General features: G+C 37.5%; 3 protein-coding genes across 5 annotated transcripts in view; 2 read left to right on the top strand and 1 right to left on the bottom strand.

Moving 5' to 3' along the window:
* Nucleotides 1–3,046: 3,046 nt before the first annotated feature.
* Nucleotides 3,047–5,628, top strand: LOC116774070 (uncharacterized). 3 transcript variants are annotated; one of them, XR_009753033.1, is made up of 4 exons: nucleotides 3,047–3,345; nucleotides 3,805–4,403; nucleotides 4,520–4,575; nucleotides 5,074–5,628. XR_009753033.1 is itself a non-coding variant. In XM_032666700.2 (3 exons), the coding sequence occupies exons 1-2, from the start codon at nucleotides 3,138–3,140 to the stop codon at nucleotides 4,353–4,355; spliced, it is 759 nt and encodes a 252-aa protein (XP_032522591.2). In that variant the 5' UTR covers nucleotides 3,047–3,137; the 3' UTR covers nucleotides 4,356–4,403; nucleotides 4,520–5,628. The 3 variants fall into 3 exon arrangements, 1 of the variants encoding a protein (XP_032522591.2); XR_009753034.1 differs by having other exon boundaries at nucleotides 3,047–3,384; nucleotides 4,520–5,628; XM_032666700.2 differs by having other exon boundaries at nucleotides 4,520–5,628.
* LOC133319417 (uncharacterized) lies at nucleotides 5,276–7,292 on the bottom strand. The gene is made up of 3 exons (XM_061523712.1): nucleotides 6,668–7,292; nucleotides 5,937–6,594; nucleotides 5,276–5,418 (listed from the first exon to the last, which is right to left on the bottom strand). Exons 1-3 carry the CDS (start codon nucleotides 6,713–6,715, stop codon nucleotides 5,276–5,278), a joined length of 849 nt encoding a protein of 282 aa, XP_061379696.1. The 5' UTR covers nucleotides 6,716–7,292.
* A 6,391-nt stretch (nucleotides 7,293–13,683) lies between these two features.
* LOC116773824 (dystrophin, isoforms A/C/F/G/H-like) overlaps nucleotides 13,684–19,024 on the top strand; it is a 228,887-nt gene continuing 223,546 nt past the window's right edge. The window contains exon 1 of the mRNA XM_061523731.1: nucleotides 13,684–13,918. Within this exon, the coding sequence (XP_061379715.1) occupies nucleotides 13,807–13,918 (112 nt within the window). The 5' untranslated portion in view covers nucleotides 13,684–13,806. The remainder of the gene's footprint in view (nucleotides 13,919–19,024) is intronic.

Raw genomic sequence — 19,024 nt, 5'->3', positions numbered from 1 at the left:
TAAACCACTAATAAAACTATACTACAAAATATAAATTAATAATAATTACAATATTAATGTTTCATATTATTAGAACTTTAGATATTTCCAATTCGACCAACTTTGAGGGTACTTAATTATAATTAAGGGCAATTGATCATTACAATATATAGTGTTCCAACGCTCCAGAAATATTAAGTTATGATATGGCAGTTATTATGGATTTACAAACCGGACTTTAAATGCCATTCGTTATATTGTTTGAGCGACGTCTAATCTAACAAAAGGTATAGTCGCTAAATTTATGAAATCAAAGTAGAAAATATATATTAATAGCAAGGTTTATAATTTGCTAATTTAATAAATAGGAAAGAATAATTGTTTTAAAAATAGAAATCTCTTATACTCAATTCAGTCACCTGCAGACGAAGAGATGAAGACCATTTAAAGATGTTTGGGAAATTGTTATGAGGAGGACAACGACCTCTGGTGGACTGGTTCGTCATAAACTGATCGACTGAAGTTGTTCCAGTTATTGTTATGAAGAAAAGTAATTGAACAGGAATTGATGTAAGTGTCTTAACGACAAGCTGACCAGGAGACACTTTACGTGCATTTCGTGAGTTAGTTTCTATACTGAATGTCTCAGACACGTCCTCTACACGGGTCTACACCGTCCCCTCCGGATGTAGTAACTACATTCTCTAACAGATCTACTTAGATAAATAAAATCGATGGGTGTGTAAAAAAATTAAAATTATTAGATCATTCACTTTAACGAAGCGTAATTTAACTTTTTCACTAAATTAAGCAAAAAAATTACTATACAATTAAGGAGTCAGTCCTGTGAGTCGGAGTACCTTTGTTTAGATATTAATATATTGTAGGTACTTGTTTATATTTTTCGAGGTTTAGTGGGAACGGACACGAGCGCCTCACGGGACTCTCCATCATGTAGGCCAGTCGTCGGAGAGCTCTCGGTGTTCACGGAAACATAAATATTTCACATGTTAAGTGACACAGGAAAAGGTTCCTCAGTAACATATTATATATGTATAAGAACAAAATTGTTTGGAGTTAGTTAGATGCTATTTTCAATAGCTAAGACTGATAATACTTTTATGCTATTTAAACCTTTCAACAATCGAAATCTCTGAACGAATACATCTACTGCGTCACAGACTACGTCAGTCCGTTGGTTTCAAATTAAAAAGAAAACAATCAAAGTGATAACGTTAGTTACAAAACAAATTCTCCCGTGAAATTTTGTTTATAAGATCTTGTTGTCAAAAGTCTTAGAATATAAAACGGTTAAAGCATAAATACATCTTACTATCTCTGTACAGACAAACACGCAAACTCTGTCTGTTCGTCGTCAGCTCGTCTCTAAACTAAAGAGAGTGGATGAAGATCAGCGTGGAGATTGGTACTCTTGGACTTGATTAAATCACAGTCAGTTCTGTGAAGTTCTTGATCCGACAGAAAATTAACGGCCACCGTGACGTCTCTGCAGATTCAGGCATACATCGGTCGGGATATTCAGTAAGAAGTCAAAAAATCCTCTGGCGAGTTAAATTTGTTTCTAGAAACTAAAATTCTAAATTTTATTATTATTATCTTTTCGTTACAACAGCGACTACTATGTCATACTATTGGGGGACATTTGAGATAAATTTGATTAAGGGTCTGAGATTTATTGTAATATTATATAAGTAGAGCGTTATTGAAATATTAAAACTTTTATGTATGGCGAGATTCAGTTCCTAAACACATTTTTCCAAATTTCAAGCTGCAACATATACTCTATGTTCTTCCTACTAATAAAACATTTAACTGGCAACATTTGTGACGATGTGTGGACATTCGCTTCTCTTTGACGCAAAAGTTACTTAACGGATTTAATAAAACCTTTCAGTTGTGTAGTTAAAAATAAAATAAAACATGGTCTATAAAGTTCTAGCTGATCCTAGTTACCGCAGGATCCCAGTAGAAGTCACCTGACGCAGTCTCTAGATGGTGTTTTACCATATGTATTATGTTTCAACACACTTTACACGTTTATTTCTGAAGACCACTCACCGCTCACCGCTCACCAGTCACCGCTCCCGAGTCACGGACCCGGGACCCACAGAGTCGCAGTCAATAACTAGTGTACTGGAGGTTGTGATACTGATTGGTTTTGTAAAAATGTTATTCTTAGCATTGGATTTCCTATTTCTTAACTACATACTTATTTTAAGTAATGAGCACTATTATTAGTACATATTTAGAATTTTAGGAAATGCCCCTCCTTTCTTATAAAAACAAGAGTGTTTACAACACTGTTATAAATAAAAATATGTAATGAAATACCGATCTATACAAAACATTAGGTACATATCTACACACATACTTCTCCGGTGACAGTAAAGTATTAATTGGATTAAAATTAATACTTGCGGGACTCTAGACCACCACTGTCATTGGTTGTTTTCTTTATTTTCTACTATTTCTTAACTATTTAAATATTAATCATGACTTTTATTCAACTAAGATAATATTTCAATACACTCATCTGTAGGCTGCTTTACTTTTTTCAGTAATGACGCCCTCTAGCGCTCATGGAAACAGGCGTTTCGAAGAAGTTAGCCTTAACTTGGCTTTTACGTCTCTTTTTGAGTTTTATCTATTAATATGCATATAAACATCCTTAGACCAGAAATTAAGTAACGTTTACAAGTTGGACACCTTCGTCTAGTTTTAGAAACTTTCATCAACACCGCCATCTCTAGTCTCTATGTTGAACTTTTATTGTGGGTTTGAAAATAATTAACAGAGATGGAGCTTTTGTAAAATTTTTAAGATTTTACATTCTTCTCCGTTTATTTTATTTGTCAAAGCTACTTTCCATGAGTATAATATAAAGGTTTTTATAGTATTTCATAAGAAATAATTTGTTTTGGTCCGCAACCCTTACTACGGTACTAAATAGGGATAAGGCTCCATAATAAGGTGACCATAAGGCGTTAGGTCTGACCTCCGCGCCCCTCCCCGCCCCCGTCAATCGAATCGTGCCGCGCCGCGTTAGTACTCGTCGAGTCGCATGTATCCGCACCGTTCTAAGTACATTATAAAAAGAGAACGTAACGAATGGAAGTTTGAATTAGAACGCTAACAGAATGGAATTTAAAAGTAACAAGATATTGGAGGAAGTACATCCATTAAACATTATCCGTGAGATCCAAAAGTGGCCAGTGTTATACTCCCGGGACGGCTCCCAGCGACCGACAGCCGGGACACACTTTAGGAGCAGGGTGTGGGCGGAGGTGGCCAGGAACCTGTTCCAGGAGTGGGACCAGTTCGCCCAAAAGACACAGGAACAAAAACGTACATCCTAGATACTGATAAGACGAGGAAGAGATTTCTGTATGAGAGTACTTTCATTTTATATGAAATACGAATCGATTAAAAGTATTCGGTTGGGTAGTGACCGAACTAAACTAATTGTCTCCCACCGGGCGTCCCCAAACGACTAGATAACTTTTTAAATATTCAAGATGGTGACTCTTATTTTTAAATTGAGTTATTGGTTGCTGACAAAATCACAAAATGAGCGGTAAAACCGACTTCGCGGTGTCCTATGTCACCCTTCTCTTGATCTCAGTTGATCCGCTTGATTCAGTTTACGGTTTACTGTATAGCTTGTCTCCTGTTCTGTACTATAATGTAATGTTTACAAAGTATAATCAAACTATAAGTATTTCTATTAAAAAGACGTTATTAGATTTTTTTTCCCCAAATGCTTCTAAAGTTTTTATAAAATGTTAAAGGAATTATAATTGTTAGTTTCAGATTTGAACAAAAAATGGCGAAACCTCCGGGATACGTTCAAGAGACAACTCCTCCTAGAGAAGAAAATGAGAGAGGGGCAGAAAATAAAGAGAAAAACGTACGTTTACTTTGAACACATGCAGTTCCTGCTGCCGTATATAGAGCCGGCTGAGCAGGACTCGGAGGTGAAGCCTCGCCTGCAAGAATTCTTTAACAAGAGAGCGAAGAGGAAGGTCTCCAAAGACACTCATATTACTAAAAAAACTAGACCTATGACCCATCTGCTGGATGATGCACCTGCAGCTTCTAATTTCGCGGATGTTCTGGATGCAGACCGACATTTCCTTTTGTCTCTCATACCATCATTCCAGACGATGGCGGAAGACGACAAGCTCACGGCAAAAGTTGAAATATTAAAAGTTATTAAAAATATTAAAAAGAAAACGGTATCAAAGGACGGCGCTCCGGAGCCTGACTCGCTGACCCTCGAAGGAGACGAGGAACACCTCGGACAGACCAAGACCAGAAGAGAGACCAGCGACAACTACATGGAGGGGAAAGGATGAACAGAGACGTGGATACAGATGACACCAGCTCCGACTAGTGGTGTCATGGTGTGTGTGATCACTTTACCGAGAGTAAATAAACCTAAAATAGCTTCAAAGAAAATAAGTTAAAATATACAAATATATATAAATAAAACTATGGTATTCTATTATTCTCCATCTAGCCGACGTGTCGACCACTTTGCAGTAACAGTGACCTCTGTGGAGCGAGTTGAAATGCGTAGGTACTCTTACTTAATATATATTTTATACGTGAGTTTTTGACTTTTACCAAAATTTAAAAATAATTCTCTTGAGTATTTATTTATATCAATTAACGAATGTTAAAGTTACTAATTAGTAGGAGAATCAACGGGTTTTATAAATTGTCTGATATACGGCGATGTCGACGGTTGCCTTGAAAAGTAAAAATGACTATGTTATTACTGGAGAGTTCAATGAGCTGGTTGTTGCCTTTACATATAGATCATAACTCAGCTTGGTTAATATTCGACATTAAATGTCTCTGTTGAAATTGTCCGTTAAGGTAAAAAAATATTACACGATTGAGTTAGTAAGAAAAACGATCAATATATAATCGAGTGTATTTAAAAATATACTTTTATTTACAAAGAATTGAGAAAATCTCCGATTAGGGAAGTGTCATTCTAAAATTAGCGACAATCATAGTGGAATACAAAGATACAAGGATTCCTACGACTACGATGACGATCAACAGGGACGCGAACATGACGGAGCCGCTGACGAAGGCCAACGAGGAGACGAGGGCCGTGGAGCAGATCAGCAGCGTCCAGAACAACACCATGAACCAGATGTACACCTCGCACAGGGCGTCACTCTCACTGACAGCCGCAAACAACAGCAGCACGTGCACCGCCGACACCTGCACGCCGAACAGACCGTACAGGTAGCGCAGCGGCTTAGCGAACTGCTGCGGCAGTCCACAGTCCTCCAGCATGCTGTTCCCGTAGGAAGTGAAGCAGAAGAGAAATACTCCGCCGCATAGCAGACCCACTAACGAAATGATGACGAGACTCGGCCGCAGCGGCACGCAGCAGCAGCACTGGTTCAACGTTGGACAGTTCTCGATCAGAGCACTCATTCAAAAACAACTCCACATTCATTGACAACTCTACTGTTAATGTTGACATACTGCAGCTGACAGACACGGAAAGTGCTCAGCAGATACTTTTGATTGACATGAAATGTCGTCACTAAGGAGTTCACTGTCAATTTGGTTACGAAATAAATTTATTTTTTATACTATACGGAACAGTTATATTTCATTTCACACAAAATGTAAATCTGAATGTTATAGTAACTTTATTTAAACTTTTTACCTGTATATCTAATATAATCTGATATTGTGAAAGTATTGGCTTTTTATCTAATGTAGTAAAAGAGGAAATATAATTCGATTCAATTAAAAAAAGCGTAAGTAACTTATATAGCCTCCCACTTTCACTCTGACAAGAAAAGTTTTTAAGTTCAAGCCAATTTGATACTCCTACAGAAAGGTAACTTTGTCCTTATTCCTCAAACATCTCCAAAATGTTAATGACATTGTTCAACGCGACTAACCTGCGAGACTCCTCTTCATGAGGCACGTGATCATTCTCCTCACACTTCCTAACCGCGCTCTTCTCCTGTTTTTCTTTACGCCGAACACTCGCTTGTGTCTCTTCACAGATTCACTCTCACTCACTGACACTTTTTCGCCAAATAAGTCATCTGCACATGTCAATGGACTCGCTGGCATTTCTATTGGGGGCAAAGAAAACTTTCCGGGGTGGAGTTTTCTTTTCGGCCATACATCCGCAGAGCTCTCTAAATCTAACCCTAGATCTCTAGGTGAAGGAAGCCGCAACGGCGGTAGTATCCTGTTGTAAGGTATGACACGTCTTTCATCTTGTATCCGTGAGCTCGCACTAGAACTGAACCAAATATCGCTCGAAAAGAAAGAAGAAGAAACGGATTGTCTTCTATAGTCAAGACCGTAGTTTCTTATTACGTTAATGGGATTTCTATGGACGGTGGCGTCTCCCAGGTCGTAGCTGGGTCTAGTGGAGGTGACGGAGGTATCGTATCCCGGAGAGGAGGAGGCGCTCCAGAACGACGGCGCGGGCTGCATGTCCACGAAGGTGCGGGCCACGTGTGTGGGGGCAATTGTCACTGTGGGGGGCTCCGGAGACAGGACGCCGAACGGGTGTGTGAAATAGAACAAGCACAGCGGCCTGTCCTGAGAACGGTGTATTGTTTAGAAATTAGAGGTAAAATGCAAATATTTGTGTCATACTATTCTCGACACTTACTTTTACATCTTCAGTGGAAGTTGAAGCATCAGCCCTTCCATTGTTCATATTTACCGATGTTCGTTCTTCTCGTCTTCAACATTAATATTGTGTCCATGTATGTTCGTCTCATCCGACAAGGAAGTCCGTCCCACGGGGCTAGCGCCTTAAAGGCTGTACGACTCAACGATTGATGTTTGTTTGCGACTGTGTGGTCTCGTCGGTGGAGGGCGGCGACTGGCACCCCCACCTGCCTTCCGCGCCCTTTCACACTAATTCATGTACTGGGACGGATTTGTCAAATAAAAACAATACCGAAAATAATCTGCTTTTCTTCAAATAAAGCAACATTACGGCAGTGGAATATTTAATAAAATGTTCCAAAAGATCGAATTAAATGTGACTAATGTCTTCATAATACGGAAAGGTGCAAACGTTATGTCTGATGCAAATTTGAAATAAAAGAATGAATTATTTCGTTTCAAATACAATTGATGTCCTGACCTGAACTTCTTTTATAAATTATTAACCTCATACATTACTATAAAAATATATCTCAATCCATCCCTCACATTATTTTTCAGCGATCACTCTAATAAGCGTTCCGTCGGCGGTGCTAGCTGACGACGTCTCCGTGCACACAAACCCGAACCTCTCCACCCCCTCCCTCCCACAACTCCTGAACAGCTGAAAACATTCATAAACTGATGAGTGATGACTGAAATGATGCTAGTAACACAGGATCCGGAAAATGTTGAGGATAAACGGATAGAGACGGCCACGGTGACGGACGCGAGAAACACACACACACACACATACTAAAAACATCCACCCAGACTGAACCGAACACTCATCAATATGAAACACTATTTTCTTGATAGGAAAATCAGGTTCATGAATACAGAGAGAGCCGAGAACAAACATTACAGTGAAATAGTATCCGAGTAATGTGTTATGTGGGAGGTCGAGTAATATAATAAGCGTAACTGACAAGTGATAGGGTCTGATGGACTGTTCCTACTGAGAGAAGGCATCCTGGAGACTGCAACCTTAACGTGTAACTTGGAAAGGGTTATTATTAAGGTTTTATAACGTGAGAGGTTTCAAAAAAAAAAACATCATAACTTCGCATGATCCCTGGTCATGTTGTGAATGATGTTTGCTATATGTGACCGTAAATCTCCAATCTGTATTACTTAAAGTCAATTAATCTGAAAACATGCCAACGTTAGGAAAGTTACGAAACCGCTTCAATCATTAAACCAGTGAGTTGTTAATGTTTTAGAGACCCGTGTGAGACTGTCGACTTTCTTATGAAGTCTTTGTTCCGCTGATTTCAATTCATGCGGCAGAGAGACGTAATGACGACCGAGGGAATCCTTGAAGCAAATACTACAATATTATACTTAAACTTTACTGTAATATTATAAAATGTTATGTGTACCTCACATTTGTCTGACGCAATTTTTTTAAATTGTTAATTATATAAAAGAAGACGCGTAACGCCATAAATGCTCCTGCTAGCTACTATACTCCTACATCGTAAATGTAATGTAAACGTCAATAATGAACTGATGCTAGTTTTCGTTTAGCCACTTTAAATTATGCTCACATACAAACTAATAAAGCCACTTGATCTACTTAGCGGTTTGGTCTCTCGCGACCATTAACAGTTACGACATTTGTTAATATACCGTATACGTACCTACTGCTCGGTATACTGAACGCATGCTGTATACAGGGGGATGGCGCGGTGAAACATTACGATGGAGTGCAGCTCGCTACTATCGTTCTGTTGTCTGAAATTTATTTATAGGAGACTACCTTCATAAAAATAACAATGTTCATAAATTCGGAGGAGTGCTATAACACATAGCCAGTTGTGTGATTGTAACGGGGCGGCCGGAGCGGTAACTAGCCAACAAGTCGGTCAATCAGTAATGAATACGTCATAGTTTGTAAACACATCATGACATTTAATAAGGGACTGTCCGGGCCGTGATCTATGATGATATGTACTTGGAAGGGTTCAACGATCGCTTCTGTACATGTAAAAATAGTTTGGATTTCTTTTCCTAGAGGGCTTCAGTACATTCGATACTATACATCTATATGAAGGCACGCGGCCGTTAATATACTGAAATGATGCAATTGAATCATCAGATACATGGACTGAGTTATTGATCGAAGATTCCAGGGATCGCTCAGAAGCCGTCGAAATATTAGAAAAGAGGTGAATGAACCGGACGAGATAACATTACCGTAGTCGGGGATGCTGCACCTTATCAGTCCCATAACAGTTACAATGACTGTTATCATCCTCAGTAAGCTGTATATGAATAGTGATGGGAGTCAGGCCCTACATCGACCTGTCAATATAGATTTACAAGTGTCGGTGACTCGTGACAGTTGAAACTAACATTTAAAAAGTCGTTTCTGAGACCGAAACTAATGCTATCCGACGGGTGACATCAAAATATTTGAAGTTTTAACTGATTCATTCTCATAAACATATGTACATATATATATTCAATACGCATCTAATTTTAACTGCAGCATCTGTACCCTGTATAATTCCCACCGTATATCACTCATGATCGATGTCTCTGTATCAGATTGTCTGATGTACGGAAACCCGAACCAGGGCTCAGCACACGTGGCGCTCACCACAGTTACAACTGATAAATAGAAAAGAATAGACGAGATACGTTCGGTGAAAAACACCAAGTGCTTAATTACAAACAAAAAAATAAAAAGTCCAAGGAACGTAAAAATACGTAAAGGCACAAGAAACTTGATAATTTAGAAACTTGACTCACAATTACAATGTAAATATGTCACTTGTAAATTTAATTTATTTTCCATACATTACAATGTACGTGCTAGTGTGTAATAATCTAACAGTCGGCTGAGGACCTTCGTTGTAATAAAATTACTTAGTGCTTTATTATGTATTTATGAACACGATAATTTTTTTTTATTATCTGTGGTGCGCAGGGAGCTGCCGGCTTCGTGAGTGTTGTGATCGTTATCAGAAGCGTATTCTTTACAAATCAATGACCGCGTTCCTTAAATTAACATCCAAACGAATTTTTTGTACACTGCACCACTACCGATACTTTGATCTCAAACTGTTCAGTGCATCCAGACTTTGTGTGTTTGCGAGACTCATGGGCTGTGGGCTGAGTACTGTTTGCTGTTTGTTGGATTCCCGCCTTTTTTTGACAGACGACAGTATCTCGCCGCGCGCTGTAACGTTTGCTTGTGTCTCTCTGATACCGAGTCCTCGTGTTTATTTGTTACGAATTAGTTTAGGTACTCAAAATAATTGTCGCGAATATAGTGCAGTGTGACAGTGATAATAGAAATTTACTGCCTCCCGTGTTCCACTTAGCGCCACGATTAGATAAAATATATTTTATCGATCTATTTGTCAGTTTCCTATCGAGTGTTTTCACTATTAAGTATGCGGTTTATTAATGAACGTTTTGATTTATTTTCAACATTCATATGGATTCTTTTAAATGTAATTATTAGTGTCAAATAGTCTGGAGTACATGGAACTACAGAATATTTTAATATATCCATACTAAATATATATATATAAATGGTATCTGCATGACTTTATCAACACCGCATTACACGAAGATATTGTCTCTTGATAAAACATTATTCAATTGCTTAATATTCAGTAGATGTCATTAGTGATGTCAGAAAAATGTTTTAATACACTTAATTTGAAAAAAATTAATTTGATGAATATTTTATTAAACACTATCGACACAATATAAAAGAATTTAAAAAATGACAATACCGTGGGCAGTCGACCTCGCGAACCTGTACATACATACATACATATATACATGGCAGACGTACGTACTCATGAAATATGTTAGCCTTTATAAGTTAAAGATATCTCAAGTCGTAAAGTATGAAATTTATAAAGTATGAGACGTCCTATATGATCGTTGTTTTAACAGCGTCTGTTACACGCTATAATACGAGAATTACTGATGGATTCTTTTCAAACAGTTCTTCACTGTTGGTTCATACATTCCTATAGAGATACTTAAATGTCTGTAATCACATAAAAAGTGTAAGTCGGCTGACTCCGACGTTTAGATTCAGTTAATATTTATTAGTGAAGCTATGTGTTCTATCACACAAATATCATACTAAGTCGGATGATATCATATTTTGTTGGAGAGTATTTGAATAATTTAACAAAAAAAAAACTGTAAGGAAATATGATCTTTATATTTAACTTTTGTAAGAAAAATGTGAAAATAATAGTCCGGTAGTAATAAACAACAGAGTAATAATTAATATCAACAACAGTCCTGTGTGACTTTGTGTATGTTGTTGTCAACATCAACTCGGTCACATCTCTCACACTTGTCCAGATACTCGGTAGTATTCCTATACGACATCCTGTAAGAAATTTTTCTCTTATTTTGTTTTTTTTTCTCCAAGTGACGATAACGATTAAGATTATATGTATGCAATTATGCTTCTTCTTTTCGTTTTCACCTATATAATTCATGTGCACGTGTGCATGTGTGTGCGCCTGTGTGTGTGTTTGGTGTGTGCATATGTGTTTGTGTGTGTGTCTGTGTCTGTGTGTGTGTCACTTCAGCATTCTACGACGACAAGAATTTGTGATCCTTTTAAAACAGCCCATCATATATTTTTATAATGAGAATATCTTTAGTGTTGTGGCGACCTTCCTCACGAGCTCGTTAACAGAAACTCCATACTAAAAGTCTAGTACAGGATGAGCTCGTCGTCCAACAGCTGCGGGCCTTGCAGTTCGCGGTGTTGGTAAAAGTCTAGTGAGTCACAAGGACACTCGAGTCTGTTCACTTTATCTGTTACGGTGATCGGTTTTAGATAATGAAGTGTCGAGGTTAATGTGTTGCGTTCGTACAAAAATTGCAAATTTAAACCTGATCAATTGAACGTTTGGAGCAAAGTTATTCAACAACAGACGAGTCCGCGAATTCAGTCCTCAGGGGCCTTAGTTAGTTTAGATAGCAAGTTCCTCTGTCTCGAAATGTTAAGATTTTAGACGCCCTAACATCTGCTTGTCACTGTTGAAACAATGAGAGCTTTAACGTCTTATTCAAAGAATTATTATATTTACTAAACAGTTAGAGATAGATTCGAACATCGACAGCCTTTATTTGTGTAATATATTATTGTTTACAGACTGTAACAGTTAGACATAATTCCGGTTTTAAATCGATATTTTGTAATTCGTGGAAACTTTAGCCTTCAATTGTATACGACCTTCACTACAACCAAATAATTAATTAATTTCAATTTAACCAAATATACTGCACGTTTGTTACGATATATGGAAATATTTGACTGTCATAGTGGATAAATGTAGGATGTTGTGACAGACGTCGCAGTTCCCAGAGACTCAAACAAGACAGAGCGAAGCCGACACGACTCTCATAGAAAACATGAAATACTGCGTTTAATCACATTACACACAAAATGAAGCGTCATTTTTATAATGGCTTGCATTGTTACAAAACATTCTGTGAACTTTCTGAGTGTGTACGAATTCAATACAAAACAATCCATAAACATGCAGCGGCACGTTACTTCAATATGTTTATGAGTCGTTCATCTTAACGGCGATGGCCGACACGACGACATGCGACACCAGGGAGGCTCGTGTGCCTAGAGGCAGCGTGATGTAACTTTCACTTGAAGAAAACACGAAACACACAAGAGACGCGCTGTATAATTGAAATATATTCAGAGGAACTCATTCATAGGTGGAGGTAAAGAGACGCTGAACGTGGAACAGGGCCTGGAGCAGAGGATATACGAACCGGACAGGACTGACTGGCGGGGAGGAGATTAGATCCCTCAGGCATAGGAACCAGGACGGAGCGACGATCTTTAAAATATGTTAATATGAAAATATGTTAATGTTGAACCGCTTGCTGAATAACTATTAGTTAACTATTACTTATGAAGTGCTCCATCCACACAGACACACACACACGCACGTCGCACATACACTAGAACTTGGTCACGCACATTAAAAGAAATACAAACATCCACTTTATATTACATTCCATAGAGAAAAATATATTTATTCTTATCTACTTAGAGGATTTAGCGAGACCAGTGAGTGAAGTCATTAAAGTAGTTATTTAGCTGAGGACCTCTTAGTATATATTCTGCGGGATTCCTCATGACGCGATGTTTGGGCGTTTAATACAACGGCGCTGAATATTTGTTTAAATTAACATTTTAAACATTAACCGTGGGGGCAACCTTACGACTAATCGGTGATAATATTGAGTCGATCTCGTCTTACAATATAATCAGTGTATCTTATATAGATTGTTATTTGTTAAATGTTCCGTATAGCGCGAGTCCTCCCCGAGCGGAGGAGCTGGCCGAGGATACCGTCTCAAGGTGAACCGCGAGCCGCTCTCGAAATAGCACTCCGATAAATAGAAAAATAAAAGCGAGCAAGCAAAGGACTCATTATACATCGGCGAAAGTGTACGCTCCCGCCGCTCGGGTAGCGTGCGTGATAACTCGGACTAAAAATGTTCACGAGGAACTAGTTACGGCTCGACGCGGGGACTTTCATACGACTCATTACAGGAATATTAGATGAAAAACAAATTTCACCACGACGCCGCCTTATTGAAACAAATCAAACTTTTCTTTATTCCAATATAAAGGCATTTGTACAAGCACTGTTGTATAACATGTATAATGTATCGTATGTATTCAATAAAGTCGGCTGAGAGGAAATTTCTAGTCAATTACAAAATGATTATGTTCAGTAGAACCAGCCAGAAGCAAAACGTTTGTTCCTTCCACTTTGTATACTTTGTATATAACAATGTAAATAGCATAATCTCATGGCTGTTTGGTTTGAAGCTTTTAACAAGTCAGCGTCAAAATTCGTGCAATCCCATACTTTATAGTTTATAACAGTCTTTAAGCAGTTTAATTAAAAATCTAGTTATATTACGTATTTAGTTAATATATAGTAGGAAGGATGGAGTGTCCACGTAATATTTAAAACCGCAGTGACATCTAGCGGTAGTGTTGTATGTGCGGTGCTCGGTCTGGAAAATAGGGAGAGGAGTGAGAATAGTGATGAGTACAGCGGCCGGGAGATGTCGCCTCCGTCCGCGCTGCGCGTGAGACAACTCACCTGGGTCGTGGAGGTCGGAGACGTGCCGCCGTACAGGACGGGGCCCTACGAAAAACATCTCAACCATAGCAAGTGTAAGTTGGTTCATACTCTATAACACAATAATAAGTAACGGTTTATCTACTACACCATACTTTAATACTATATAAGCTGATACTTTGTTGCATCATTAACTGTCATATATCTTATTCTCCTTGTACTACTGCGCATGCACATCTTCGCTATTGCTTTTATAAATTAATAAAAGATTTCAAATAAATTATTTATATTATTGTACTTTACGAAGTGTAAATATAATATGATAATTGTTTGTTAAGTACATTCAAAATTTGGCGCCACACAATAAACATTTTTGTAGACTGCAATAAATTCTCCCTCGTGAGTTATTACGATGTGTTATCTGTGGAGTGTGGAGAGTCGTCCGTCGAGCCCGCGGCGCGCCGCTGGCCTGTCATATTGTTTGAAGTTGTTTGTAGTTCGGTTCGCTACTCATTGAGAGAATGGTCTCTTTAGTTTTCGTTTCTTTTTTCGTAACATCTTATACGGACTACTAAAGTGACTGCCTTATATGCAAGTGGAACTGTCGTTCTGTGTGTGGTGAAGAGTTTGTGAGAAGTTTTGCTGTGATTTTAAAGTTTGAACAAAGTTTTCTAGTTGGGAGTGGTGTGTGTGTTGTCATGTCTAAGAAAGTTGGAATCATAACACAAACTTAATGCAAATCGACACATCTTGTGTTTATAAAATTTTATAAAAATGGAAACGAATGGTGTCGGTGAGTAGATAATAGATAATATAATTGGGAATGTTGGATCGTCGGAGGTGTAATCCATCGCTCTTACTTCATTACTTAAGTGAGACCTTGACTTCGCTGTCTGATTTAACTTATGATGCAACTGTGTATCGCGTCTTCCGAAATGGAAACTATTTCTCATATTTCAGCCGAAACAATTCGTTGAAGGTCTTATCTTATCTGGCGCTGCGGGCGCTGCACGATATGTTCGATGAGTTCTTGTGCTCTTAGAGCTACCAGATTATCCAATAATGCAAGATGATATTGGTCTTATAAGAGCAAGTATTTGAAATAACTTTTGAAACTACTTAAAATTAAAAAAAATCTGGTAACTTCCTAAAAAATTAAATTATCATAACATTTTCTTTGGCATCTTAAAAAGTTGAAAGTATGCAACTGATAATTTTCAACTTATTTGTCTGAATTTCAAATTGTATCATACCATATTAAGATGTGCCATGCTTAACACTGGTGTGAAAATGTAGCAGGTAACTTAATATCACTTAAAATATTTATGAGAGAACCATTGAGTATCATTTCCTTGCATGCTATAGTATACATGACCTATATGTGTATTATGATCCTCACATAACTTTTGTTGTTTCAATACTGCATAGGAAGCACACAAATCTGAGACCAGCCAGCCTGTTCAGTATGATATCCGTGAGTCGGCAAGCCATTACAGTAACCATAAAGTCTCCGTTGATATTTAATACCTTTAAAATTTTACTGAACCGACTGAACATATAACATAACTGAACATAACATGTTTATAAACTGAATATAAACCATTATAAGCATGGGATAGGACAACATGGAGTGCAACATTATATAAAAAGTTTGTATAGACAAACATTAACATTGTTCCTCTAAAGTGTAAAGTGGTGTAACCAGAACTTTAGGTCTCTAAAAGGATGTCACTTCAAATATTCAATTTTGGGATACTTTTAATATGTCTGTTATTAAAAATATTTGAATTTACTTTGCCAAAATGACGGAACTTTGACAGAAAAAACTATTAAAGTACTTTAAAATGATTTTGTTAAATTATTTCACAAAAAATATTGTTAGTCAATTATTAAATAATGAAAAAAATCAGATCCAAACCTTTTAAGAAAATCACAAACATACATACATCATGTATACATACAATATGTAGTTGGAGACTGAAGAATATGAAAATATTTAGTAGAAAATGTGAACGTCATGTTTAACTTGTCTCTGAGTGTGTTTTCTCGTGCGTAATGTTTGTAAGTTTAAGTTATAATTAACTCAGAGGTTATATAATCCATAAACCATATATCCTTTAAAAAGGTGTATGTACTCAGTCTCCAAAAACAACACCTAATTACGGCGGTACGATAACAGATACGCGAACTTGTGACACTCTACTGTGTGTATGTGCGCGTGCGTGTATGTGTGTGTGCGTGTGTCAATTATCAGGATGATGTCATGAGTTTAATTCTTTCTACCAATTGTCACTGTTAGCTGCCGAGTTTAGCTACAAATTAAATGTAGCCTAAAAACTATTAATAACGTAATCTAGGAGAATTAGGGTAAGCGAACAGCGACGTGCGAGCAAAGAACGCCACCGTAATATGTACCAGGGTCAGTTCATCAGCACACGAAGCGCCAGAACAGGCGGTAATCATTATTCTGAAAACTTTAAAACACGAACATGTGAATGATTCAAAACTATCAAATCGGTTCGTTACCATTTGAATTCATATTTTCGGATCAAAGGAATGTAAGTATGTTTTTGTGTGTGTTTATGTGATATTGTAATGTTTTTTTAATCTGTGAGGGATGACTTTGATGACCGGAAACGCAATGTTTGATCCGGGCGCGAGACGCCGCGTGTTCAGTGTTCACTGTTACTTTTAAAATCGACAGTTGAATTGAAGAATAGGTCTAGCAAACATAGCTTTATATTGACGTTAAGAAACAAGCCGAAATAAAAGGTTTACTAAGTAAGATGGTTGTGAAAATTACTGTCAGTAAGACTCAACTGCGGAATGTATTGACCTTGTTGTAACAAGAGACTAATCTCCAAATCATAACCGTACTTTTACAACATTCTATCTCACATATTTTCAGACGTAGAATGTTACAGTGTACCTTTGATCTGTTTTCATTTATAATAAAGATATCCTCATAACATCTGCAAAAGATAAACAGATCACCGGCTGTCTGCGGTAGCTACAGTTCGGTCCAGGCCGAGACTGGTTACATACAGTGAGGGCACCCGACTCCTCATGTGTTTAGGTTTTATATAAGCTATCGCTTTTAAATACAAACAAATCTTACACGTGCAGCTTCCGCTTTCACACCACGTCTTGTCTGTTTCTCTGATCGACTTCCGACACTCCCTTCTCCCACTAGCCCTTCTTTTTCGCCTCCGTCCCAACATCCGTGCGTCTCTCTTACTCCCTCTCTTCGACACTTGAGTTACCGCGCTACAAGAAGTGTTATCGTTTAACTTGTGACATTTTGTACATTTCTACTTCTAATGATTTGTTTATACGACCTGACTTAATGTTTAAGAGAATTTTTTTAAACTAATATTTAATAATTTAAGAAGTTAAGATTTAAAATTGGAATGTTTAATAAATATAGAAAGAGGTTCTAGGTTATTACTCGCTTGTCCCTTAGTAAAATAACTATGAGGACATTATTCTGATCACAAATCTGGATGGAAACGCCATCTAGTAGGTTTACTAAGAAAGCCCTGATGAATTCTTTGTAGCCATACCGTTCAGAAGGAACGTTGTGAAGATGGCACTACTGACGTCCATTTTATTGAATGATATTTTTTTACTAATGAAATAATGTTCATACTTATATGTACAAATACAAACTCGAATTAAAAGTGGACAAATAATTTAGAATAACAAATTCACGGACAATGACTCGGACAGGGTTGGAGACCGCCACTTCCGGGATATCAGGTCTGCGTTTGATTTTCTTTACAGTTATGTTTGTGTGCCTTTGGATTTTATGATCTTGAATAATTTAAATCACGTCACAAATCCTGTTTATTTTGTGTCTATTTTAAGACATTGTCCCATATTTAAACTCACCTTCACTATAGACAATGTTGTGTTAACGTAGCCATGAACAACACATTTAACTATGTACTTATCGGTTAGATCCGATAGTTAATAATAAAGGTTGATATTGAAACATTTAATATAACTTGTTAATGTTCTTGGACAGCTTCTCGTGATTTGTAGAATTATTAATGATCTGTACAGAGCGGTCGACACAGGCTTGCTTCGTAGTTCCGACGTTAAGTGTCGTGACTCGTGTGGCGCCGCGCTATGTCTGAGATGACTCACGTGATGATAACGAGCGCAGCATCCTTGATGGACGAGACGTTATCATATTGAGAAGGTTTCAGAGGAAGGAAATACAGCGAGAAACTCTCACATCGAGTTAATAAGTTGTACAGAAGGACTTCAGTTAATGTTACCGACACCGCCTGGAAGCCATGCGATAAGTAACGAGACTCGTGCCACGTGTTGCACCAAGTCTTGGCGCCTGTATGACACACGAGGAGCTGAGTATATGACACCCTGATGATGCTTACTGCTTATATAACTGGTTGTATTGTTACATCGATCTCTCGACGTGTAAGTGCTGACGGTGTCGTCAGATACGGAGAAACATTGCATACTATATAAGGAAGGCTCCAAACTAGTCGGACCTCACTCACTCGATACGACTTCCTCCGCTTTCTACTGTTAAGGTTTTTTCTCACCCACATGTTTGTATAAGAAACACATTGGGTACGTTTCTACTCTTAAATTAATGTTTTAGCTACAAACTTACACGATTCAAAATTAAATATAAAAAGTGTCGAAATTTATCCACAATAATTGCCTTATAGTTTTTAGTTAATGATGGGTCGTTAATATTAAGATACAACTTTAGCGTAATATAACTTGTGCAATAAAAGTATAATATAAGTAATTCAATATACGAGTACTCCTACTTTAAGTTTGTGTGGTCACACTACTACACTACACACGGAGAGGTTAAAGCTTTTCATTCATAAATTCGCGGACATCACATATAGTATTAACATAGATTACGAGCGAGGAACCGGAAACGCTGCGTGTGAACTTTGTAGATGGAAACATGTGCTAAGAAGTAATACCTGTTATTTTGAATTAAACAACTGATAAATAATGAAATGTACTAGAAATAAAATAACATTACGATATATTGAAATGTGACAACGTGACACAACATAAGTATATGTGTTAAAAATATCTTAGCAGTTAGCGAATGCTTAAGAACAAATATATAATATATATGTTATAATCGAAGAAACTGGCGACTGACTGGTTGTGTTGATTATCTACGGAGATTTATATTGGCGGTACAC

The sequence above is a fragment of the Danaus plexippus genome, chromosome 20, assembly GCF_018135715.1.
Source record: "Danaus plexippus chromosome 20, MEX_DaPlex, whole genome shotgun sequence".
Lineage (NCBI taxonomy): Eukaryota > Metazoa > Arthropoda > Insecta > Lepidoptera > Nymphalidae > Danaus > Danaus plexippus.
This window is presented reverse-complemented; position numbering and strand designations above follow the sequence as displayed.